This window comes from Tauraco erythrolophus, chromosome 7, assembly GCF_009769465.1.
Source record: "Tauraco erythrolophus isolate bTauEry1 chromosome 7, bTauEry1.pri, whole genome shotgun sequence".
NCBI classification, from domain to species: Eukaryota; Metazoa; Chordata; class Aves; order Musophagiformes; family Musophagidae; genus Tauraco; species Tauraco erythrolophus.
Genome location: NC_141471.1, coordinates 5,638,487 through 5,649,198, shown reverse-complemented (window position 1 = coordinate 5,649,198; position 10,712 = coordinate 5,638,487). Strand labels below are relative to the sequence as shown.

The 10,712-nt window shown below is 46.8% G+C and overlaps 1 protein-coding gene across 2 annotated transcripts in view; it reads left to right on the top strand.

Moving 5' to 3' along the window:
- The first annotated feature begins 1,181 nt into the window (after positions 1–1,181).
- The window catches only part of XIRP1 (xin actin binding repeat containing 1), a 36,091-nt gene continuing 26,560 nt past the window's right edge, over positions 1,182–10,712 (top strand). The window contains exons 1-5 of one of the 2 annotated variants that reach the window (XM_086614939.1): positions 1,182–1,233; positions 2,013–2,145; positions 5,324–5,378; positions 6,778–7,188; positions 8,553–8,634. In XM_086614939.1, coding sequence (XP_086471065.1) covers positions 2,018–2,145; positions 5,324–5,378; positions 6,778–7,188; positions 8,553–8,634 — 676 coding nt within the window. In that variant the 5' untranslated portion in view covers positions 1,182–1,233; positions 2,013–2,017. Of the gene's footprint in view, positions 1,234–2,012; positions 2,146–5,323; positions 5,379–6,777; positions 7,189–8,552; positions 8,635–10,712 lie in introns of those variants that run through there. The other variant, XM_086614938.1, reaches the window with a different exon arrangement.

Below are 10,712 nucleotides of genomic sequence, written 5' to 3'. Positions count from 1 at the left end.
GGATCCTGCCTTCCTTAAGGCCAGCCTTTCTTTTTTGCCAGGAGGAGCAGTGTGTTCCCTAGAGTTGTTTACACCCCAGAGGGATGCTTGCTCCTGCAGCTTATGCAAAACCTGCCCAGCAAAGCCATGAGCATAGGGGACCACAAGCTGAGCTGAAAGACCTCACTGGTTTGGAGGATGAATATATGACCTGTGCCAGAAGCATCCATTTAAAATCCCCATGGAGAGGAACTCATTTCTGCTCCACCTGAGACAAGGTGGGGACATGGAGTCCAGCAGACTTCTACCTAAATCAGGATCTAGCTTTGGATCTATTGGTGCCTCAGCTGGGATCTGAATTTTCCCAGGGTTTCTATGGGGAAAAATGAGACCTTAATCATTGGCAACAGACTGAGAGGAGCAGGGAGGAGGCTTCATCTCCTCTGCTCTTCAGTGCCAGCTCTCCGATCGACACCATCCCCATTTGCACATCAGCTTTTAATGTTTAATTGCAGCTCTGCCAAGGGACTTTGCCTCCTGCCTTGTAAAGAAGGGGGAGAGGAAGGAGTCAGAAGCGTGGTGCTGAAGAGCCCCAAGGAGACTATCAAATGGCAGATCTCGGGTGGAGGAAAGCGCTCTAGCATGTAAGTGATTTTACACAGAAAAAAAACCCTCCCAGATCATAGGAGATGGAATGAATTAATATCAGAAAAATCCTGTAAACCCAGCAACTGAGGGATGCCGTGCTGATTGTGGGAACTGTTCAGGGTGGGCTGAGAGAGCATTTCCGTTGGCCGCCTGTACTGTATTTAAGGAAAAGAGGGGATATAAATGGAAAACCAGGGAATGCTTCCCTCCTAACAGACTTGTTCTTCCACTGCGCAAATCCCTGGAGAGCTCTTCACCTGGAATTGTTTAATGTTAGACAACACTGCAAAAAATGGGAAACAATCCCTGGACTGTGGGCGGTGCAGCCTACGATCTAACAAATCTGTCTTTTCTCTAACATCAAGGGAAATGACCTGGAAAACAAAAAAAGAGGAAATTTCTAAAGCAATTAGTGAGAAATATATCTTCCTCCCTCTGGTCTTGATTTTAGATGTTTTAAAGGCATGAGAGGGAAGGCGGAGATTCACAAAATGCTGAATGTCACCCCCCTTCCCCATCAAAATTTGCCCCTCTTGTGTCCATCTGGAAGTGGACACCCAGACACTGGTGGACGGTTGCTCTGGGCACAGCCTAATATTCAGGACAGTGCAACAGAAATCGCTTATGAAATGTATTTTGCAAGCAACACGGCTTTTCAAACAAGTGCTTTCAAAATCTAAATATAAATATATAATAATCCCATAGTTCCAATGTCTGTGTCAGTAATTAAAGAGCAATTACACAGAACTTGTAGGTCCCTAGAGCTCTGTCCAAATTCAGAAAATGAACCCCAGATGCCCTAAAGTACTTCCAAGTGTCAGATCAGCCATCACAAATCCAATGCCTGAGACTTCTGCCGCGCATTTCTGAAGCCTGGAAAACAAAAACATTTTTAGCAGAAGAGGCCCAGAGGTGCTTAATTCTCCAGTTACTGCCTGAATTCAGAGCTGGTTCAAGTCTGTGCAACACTGGAAGCATAGGAAAATTTTAACCAGTGATCCATATAGAAAATTTCCATCAAATAATTTTTAAATTATTTAAAGCTAATTCTTCTTCAGATTCTTTCTCTCTCCCTGTCACAGAGATGAACTGGGTGATCTAAGAAGATGAGAAGAGTGGTAGACAGAGGTAGAAAAAACCCATTCCCTGAATTAGGAGTAATTTAATTAAAAATGTGTCTTCTTTAACCGTATTCTATTTTTTCCAAAATGAATTTATGTGATGAGGTTTGCAGATGTACCAGTGAAGGCATTTGTTCCACAGCCCTTTACTGATGCACCAATCCCACGAGTGAAGATGGATGTACTAATTGTTGGCCTCTTTTCCCTGGGTCTTCGCATCCAGCACTGTAACCTTTGCTCTCTTGCTTCCATGCCAGCAGACAGAGAACATGGAAAAAACTGAGAAGCTGAGGCCAGCTCAGTCCTTTCCTTTGCTGTGCCATTCTCCAAGGAGCAGTCCAGAGCTCAAGGCAGTTCCTCTGAGAAAGTCTGTGTCCGTCTCTGAACTGGTTGCCAGGTAGGTGGTTAATCTATGGTTGCAGTTCACGTGGGGGGTGTTTCTAGGATGGACTTTCCTTCTCCCAACTCCACAACAAACAAATCTCACTCAGATAAAGTCTTTCCCAAGCACAGCATCCCAGCGTGTCAGGTCTCGACCTAGAGGCAAGTAGTTTTCTGCTATAAGTGTTCTTAACTATTACGTATTACCAAAGCATTATTTAGTCTTGGAAGAGAAACCCTGATTTAAAAGCCAGATCCACTCGGCAAACTTCCCCAAATACAATGACACAGAGGAATTTGCCCTCAACCCCAATGACTGGAGCATTCCCGGAGGGATAATTAAAGCTTTTAATCTTGATAGTCTCTAAGGGGCAACGAAGGAAACCAGTAAATGCTGGAAAGATGAGTTGATGAAGAGACAAGAGGGGTATAGGCATCTCATCCCCTCCCGGATTCTCTCAACTGTTTCTAACCAAAATGCTCCAGGGAGAGTTGCATTTCAATCCAAGCCCTTTAAGGGATAATTTCTTTTCTGGTTACAACCCATAACTGAGATCAGACCACAACGCTGCCAAGAGTGAGACAAATAAGATTAGCAACAGTACCCGAAAAGCATCTCCCTCAACATACGAGTGACAGAGCAACTGTCAAGACTGTCTCTTGAACTTCCCCTTGAGACAGTTTAGTTCCAAATATCCCAAACTTGGTCAGTCTTCACTGTAGATAGTCATCTATATGACAGGGTCTTTGGAGAAAGCTGAAAGGTCACTCCCTACTGTAAGGAAGAATCATAGAATTGTAGAATCATAGAATAGTTTGGGTCGGAAGGGACCTTCAAGATCGTCTACTTCCAACCCCCCTGCCATGTATAGTGACACCTTCCACTACACCAAGTTGCTCAAAGCTTCATCCAACCTGACCTTGAATACTTCCAGGGATGGGGCATCCACAACTTCTCTGGACAACCTATTCCATTGCCTCACCACCCTCAGAGGGAAGAATTTCTTCCTTAGATCTAGTCTAAATCTGCCCTCTTTCAGTTTAAAGCCATTGCCCCTTGTCCTATCACTACACGCCCTTGTCAAAAGTCCCTCTCCAGCTTTCCTGTAGGCCCCTTTAGGTACTGGAAGGCTACTATAAGATCTCCCCAGAGCCTTTTCTTCTCCAGGCTGAACAGCCCCAACTTTCCCAGCCTGTCTTCATAAGAGAGGTGCTCCAGCCCTCGGATCATCTTTGTGACCCTCCTTTGGACTCGCTCCAGCAGCTCCATGTCCTTCTTGTGTTGGGGACTCCAGAGCTGAACGCAGTATTCCAGGTAGGGTCTCATAAGAGCAGAGGGGCAGAATCACCTCCCTCAACTTGCTAGTCACGCTTCTCTCATGGTTTAGGCCAATCTGGCAACTAAACTCCACACAGCTGCTCTCTCACTCCTTCCCCAGTGAAGTGGAGAGGAGAAAAATATAATAAAAAAGACTGAGGGTCGAGACAAGAACAGAGGGAGCACCCACCAACCATGGTCCCGGGCAAAACAGACTCGGCTTGGGAATAAAGCAAAACAACTTATTAACAGTTACTTGAAAGGATAAAGAGAAACAAAGCCAGATCTTAAAAACAATACCTGCCCCCTTTCCTTTTCTTCCCGGCTCTACCTCCTCCCCCAGTGGCGCAGGGAACAGGGAATGGGGGAGTGCAGGTCAGTTCATCCCATGTCGTTCTAGTCACTCCTTTTCTTAAAGGAGGAGGAGTCCTTACACCCTTTTTCCCTTGCTCCAGTGGATCCTGTACTCACATGGAAAAGTCCACAGACTTCTCCAGAGTGAGTCCTGCTCACAAGATGCAATCCTTCCCCATGGGATTGCTCCAGTGCGGGCTTTACCACAGTCTCAGATTCTTAGGGAGCTGTTGCCGCTCACTCTGGCGTGGGTCATCCCACGGACTTTAGATGCGTCTTTACCTTGTCGTGCATTCCATTCTCCACAACTGTCCTCAGGCTCAGCATCTCTTCTCCGACGTGGCTTCTCCACAGGCTGCAAGCAGGTCTCTGCCCCACCAAGTCCATCCTGGCTGCAGGGGGGCCACTGCCATCTCGCCACCAGTTGCAGGGGAAACTCAGCTCCAGCACACCTCGTCCCATTCCATCTGCACTGACCCGGTGTCGGTGTGGCCGTTTCTCCCAGATCTCAGTCCTCTTTGGGTGAACTCTGCCCAGCAGGCACCCCGGGAGTGGGGCACTCCCTGAGTTCCCCAAGCGGCTCTGCTGCCGCCATCCTCAGCAGGTGGCGCCGGCCCGGTGCCGGCAGCCGCCTGGCCGGGAGCCAGGGAGCGGGGACAGTGCCCTCCTCCCTTCTCCTCGCTCCTGGGCAGAGCACCTTGTCCGGTTCCTTTGTCCCAACTTAAATAGGGCAATTTGCAGACATACCGATTGGCTCAATCCCAAGGGGGATGGGAGTCCAATCTGGTGGCCAGAACTGGGTCTGACCCGGTTCCAAAACCAGGGAAGTCACAGAGAGCAAATCCCCTCTTCTGCCACCAGAACCCCTTTACATCAACCCATCACAGCTTCTTTGGATACAGCCCAGGATACCATTGGCTTTCTGGGCTGCCAGCGCACATTGCCTGCTCATGTTGAGCTCCTTATCAACAAATATCCTCAAGTCCTTTTCCTCAAGGCTGCTCTCAATCCATTCTCCACCCAGACTGCTTGGGACAAGAGAAGGAAGGTAATTTCTTCTGGAAAGATGTCACTCATCACTGGTGTTATATTAGGTCAAGTAGTGACTTGATAAATCCCTTACATTAAGTTAAAGCTGAATAAATAAACAATGCATGGATCTTCTGGAAAGTCTGACTTCAGATGCAAGTCACATATTGGCAAAGTGGAATAATACACAGCGAATATAACCCCCCAGCACGGGGGACGCAGAGTGCTCCAGGGATACAACCGCGTGGAGCTTGGGAGGAGAGGGCTCACGATGGATCTAGCAGCACTGCAATGAGCTAATCCATTAGATCTAAACCCAGCCCCCTTTGGGGGATTTTTCACATCTCTCTCACTCTTCAAGATTGCTTTTGAAGTCTATTGGGTTTGACTTTTTCCAGAGGGTAGGGGAAGGCAGAAGGAGCCTGTCCACTATATGGAAAAATACATTCCAACTAAAAAAGGATTAAGATGCCATCTCCTGTCTTCTCCACAGGTACCAGAGCATCCTGGACCGTGAAGACAGCATGTCTATGCAAGAAAATCCCAAGGTGAGAGCCAAAGGCTCGGACCAAGTGGGACAGAGCATGTCCTAGCTATATAACACCCCAGTTTTTGGCAATTAGAGACAAACAAGTACCTAGCATTTTTTTTCCAATATCTGATGCTGTTCTGAGCACACCTCAGGACAAGTCAGATCCAATTCCCTTTTAGTATGTACAGATGGATTTTTACATATCAGATGCTCCAGAAGGGGATGAAAGCTTCATATACAGCAATCAGATTGCTCTGAAGTGAATAGGTTGCAGGGTTAGAGCCTAATGGAACACCATCAAGAGGTGTAGGACCTGGCAGAGGATTTAGTTAAGTAGCGAGGGAAGGACAGCCTGAGGCAAAGGCACAGAAAGTCTTTAAGGCACCCAGACAGTCACACAGGGCTGACAGCTATGACACTGAGGCATCTCTTCCCTCCTGCACCATCAACTGGAGGCTTTGGGGGTTACCCTGTGTATCTCAAATTAAACTAAGTACTCACCAAAGAAAACTGTCTACCCTACGGTGCAGAAATCACCTTCTTGGCACTTTTGAATTCAATGGGACTTAGACATCAAGCTCATGAGTAGATTTTACTCACAGCTACGTTTAGATATCTACATTTCAGCATCTTAAACTGAATTCCCCTCTAACTAGAAGCTGTGACTACCGTTCTCACATCATGGCAAAGGTGTACCTCCCATCTATCAGTGTCCTTATATCATATTTTAATTGTAAACTCACTGGCATAAGGTGTATTTCTTGGCTCTGTACTTGCATGTTAGGTCCTGCTTTGCGATAAGGGCCTCTTACAACCTGGAATAACAATGATAAAATCACACACCGGAAGCCAGATACTCTGGACTTCATCCAATTTCCCTGCTGAAGACAGGGTTGATTCCCACTGACCAGAGAAAGCTGAATTACATCTCATTAAAAAAAAAAAAGGCAGAATGTGAAAATTTTTATTTCCAGTCCAGGTTTTTAAGATGAAACTGAAAGTTCCCTATGAAATGACAGAGACAATAATTTTCTGAATGTTTGGAAACACAATTTCCTAGAGGAAGAGGATGGAGATGGGGATAAAAAAATTATCCAAGAGGGAAGACTATCAGTGGTCATATTATTTCTACTCCAAAGCTTCCTTGTATGACAGTGGACAAATCAGGAGGATGCACTGGAAATAAGCAAAACAAAAATTTATTCCGCGCTTCGAAACGGGCTAGAGTGTTTAAATCATGTCCTTGACATTCACTCCAGAGAACATAGAGCAGAAAGGGATGCTTTTGTCTCAAAAAGTTAGAAGCTCAACAGATGTGATGCTTGGAGTAGAAAAGCAGGAAATAAAAATTTCAGAAGATTTATTATTGAACTTAAATATGAACCTATTTTGATGTTCGTTTGGGTTTTCTGTAGCTCATGGAGAGAAGATATCTATCACAGACTAATGTCAGTCCAATGGGGAAAAACTATGCCTCATCTCAAAGCCATCCCAGTGACATATGCTCGAGCAAGTCCATGGAGGATCTTCTGATCCCTAACGTCAGTACCCCAACAAGGAATTTCAAAGGACTCCTGACCAGCTTTGACACTCCTAAAGCCGCTCCACAGTGTAAGAGTTCACATTTTGTTCCGCTGAAGACACATTCTCCCGATGGCATTTTGCAGAAGTGGAAGACTGATGCCAGAATCATGACGACAATCCAACCCCTGAGCATAGAGACCAAACCCTATAAAGACCCATCCTTCCCTTCCTCTCTTCAGAGCATTCCCCAGAAGACACAATGGAGTCCTGCCACCATCAAATGGAAGGAGTCTCCTGCAAAGGTCAGTAGGCACTCTTCTTCAAAAGCAATTTATTTTCTTTGGGTGTCCAGAGCCATCCTTACAAGTAGTTGGGCTTCATCATCCACTTGATGCCAGTCCCCAAGCAAGGGGCTGCCCTGTGGAAGCCTAATCTTCTGTGGTTAGGGAAGGAGGAGCAGGTTTACAGGGAAACCATGTTGTGACATCAGAGCTTGCTTCAGTATAGAGCTAGTTCCAAGATGTAGTGTGGGTCAGCAACAGAGCCTACCACAGAAAACTCCTTGGCACATCACCTCCCTGCAGCATGGATGCCACCTCTTTCAGTATTATTAAAAGCTGGTAGACACACCACCAGAGCCTCAAATGCATACTGGGTCTCCCTTGGGCCAGGTTCTGCAATGCCGCAGCATCAGGTGGAAAAGGGGTACCATGTGCTGTGACGAGTGAAAGATAGATCTGACTCTATTAAATACTAAAGCACCAAAGGAGCTGGAAACTGATGTTAGTGCCAGTTCATGCAAGCAGCTAACAATGGCTGGAGCCAGGCAACACCTACGAGCAAGCACAACTTCATGATTATGTGGCTTAAACTTTCCCACAGCCCTGTTACTCTACCCAGACACAACAACACATCTCCTTGGCCCGGCCCTCTCAATCCAGACATCCATCTTTCTTTCCGTGCTCCCATCTATTTTATCTCTGGTCTCTTCCAGCTCTGGGAGATTTAATGGTATCAAGGGCACAGGTCATATCTTCAACAAACTTCCTTGTGATGATCCTTTTCCCGGAGGGAAGAAGTTGGTGGGAATGGGCCGTCTAGTTTGGAGGGGGACCTACATCAAGGAAACAATAGAATCCCATGAAGTCATTATCATAATGGAATATTAATTATGGATCGGATCCTATCTGAAACAGTCATGTCAATCCCACCACTGCAGAATATAACCCCAGTGATTACTCCTCCACAGGAGAGATTGATTCCTTGACTGGGAGTATAGCAAAGGGCAACACCAATCATTACTGAGTTTGAGACACTAAAATCATTGTAGGAGTTGCTAAAGGAAATGGATGGATAATCCAGACCCTGAAAGAGCAGCAATGGTGGTCTCAAGAACAAGAATGGGTAGAGAAAATACCACTTAGGTCTGGAAAAAGAGAAAGGCCCAAAAAGCTGTGAAACACTGTCCTTGGAGAGAACAGAGCAAAGCCAAGCCTGGGTCAGGTCTACAGAAAAAAAGCCCAAACCACACACGGTATGTGGAGGCAGTGTCAGAGCCACCTTTGTCTCTGGAAAGCCTCTGGTGCAGTTGCCTTCCTCACACTGAGACTTTGAGCAGCTCCTCTCTGTGGGAACTTACCTGTTTACCGCTCTCATTCCCACACAGGGAGGGAAGCTGTCCCACATCAGAGAGACGATCATCTCTTCGGTTCCAGAGATAGTCGATGACTCAGCCACGGGCAGAAGCTGTGAGTTGAGTTTATTTTGGTTAACGGTCATCATTGCTGCTCTACTGCCAGCTCTATAGTTGCAACTGGGAAGGGTCTACTTGGTCTTTACGCAAAGTTATATTTCCCACATAATCCCATAGCAGAGACTGACCAGGTGATTCCGGCTGGGGATCATGTGGGAATTACCAGGACTGGCCATGCAGGAGTTTGGCTGAGGGTGGGAAGGGCAGTGAGCAGAAGGCTCCATGACTGCAGCCTTCTAACCCTGATCGGTCCCATAGCACGGAGCTGGCAAATCCCAAAACAGCTGGGATCTGGGCCAGTGATGAGTCCACAGAGCCACGCTGACTCTCCTGACGCTGTTATCCCAGCATTTAAAAATAGCTGGTATTAAATAGCAAGGCAGAAGCGTGTCCATGTTTAGTTCAGGATGAGTAATGCTCCCTGAACCTCTGCTTCGAGGATAGGAAACGGCAGCGGTTCCTTTGTACCTAACTAAGGAGTCTTGGCTGGGCTCCTTTTTGAATTTGGCAGTGGTGGTGTGTCAGACACAGTCATCCTTGGCTTAAGATAGGGCATGTAAGCGATCCCTAGCGCTATGATATCATCGGGACTAAAGCAGGTCAGGGATATTTCAAGGCAAGAGGCATCTGTGAAGAGTGAGAGAAGCTTTGCATGGGAAAGGGTTGAATTTTACCAAATTTGACTGATTGATTTGGGGCAGAAAGAAACAGCTCTCCAGAAACCCCTTAATGACTGGACTTGAGACTGGTGGACCATCCTGCCTCCTTTCAGTCTGGATCAGGAATCCAGGGACCCCATATCTCATCTATCTAGGATTTGTTCTCTTTCCTTTCCATTTCTTCCTTTTCTTTCACATAAGAAGGGTTAAAAAAAAACCCCACATGTTGCCTGGATTTGAGACACTGTATTTAATTGCCCAACTGCATGGGAAAAGAAGTCCCTCACATGAGCACATAGACAGACGAAGGAGCTGAAGTTTCCACAGCATTGCTGGGATTTTTTTTTTAACGTCACAGCACGTGAAGTCACCGTGCTATCTTGCTAAACATGATAACGGTATTAGCTGCAGTGCGCCTTTCACAGCGCGAGGCATATCTTTTCCTCTGGCTGGCAAATGATGAATCATGGTCTATCTTAGAGCCTTACACCACTCTCCAGCCCCTGACTCAAAGGCATTGTAATAGCAAAGACTTCATGTCATCTCCAGCACTGCTGCTTTGGTAGGGCTAGGATTTGCATGGTGTGAGGTCCTTCTGGGGAGGCAAGTGCAGCCAGAGTGCTGGGAATATGACTGCTACCCCTGATGTAGGTGCTGGATTTGCTCGGAGACAGAAGTTGTAATGCTTCCTAATAAAGTCCAGGAACCAGCTGCCCCATATCTCTTCTGGGACAAGACATGTCTGAGACTATACCTGTGCTGTGCTTGGTCATTCCCATGGAGAAAGAGAGACATCAGTGTTCCATGAGCCCCAGCAGTGACCAGGGCAGAAATTCTATAGGATCCTCCTCGCCATCACACAGGGACTGCTCCACAGACCCTCCTCAGGACTGAAGAGGGGACACCCAGCCGATGCAGTGACCTGGGATGGGGAAGGCAGAGTGTCGAGCAGTTTGAAGCCACACAGTGTTGTAAGGTTAAGCAAAGAGCATGGTTCTCAGGTCTGGGGCGTGGAGGACAACAGCTGGGCAGTGTTCAAGACAGCTCTGCTGGCTGGCATTTGGCTTATCAGCAAACACGTGTCTGTGCAACGGTTCAGAGCTGAATAACTACACGTGAAGTCAAAGCATTGCTTGCTGTACCCAGACACAGCACAGTCACCTCTCAGGCACTGCTGGAGTCCTGAGCATTGCTCGAAGGAGAAGGCTGCTACACCCTTTAGAAAAGCCCATTCCCAGGCAGCTAAACCAGCCAGGCTACATCCCCAGCCACGAAGACAGTATCAGAAGATCCGGAGGAAGCTGCCACCAAAGACGTCACCAAATCACTAATTAAACACATCCAAGTGCCTATAGTTAGCAGTAATGAGATTAAACTGAGCAGTGGAAGACTTACAAGACAGAGCAAAATACTT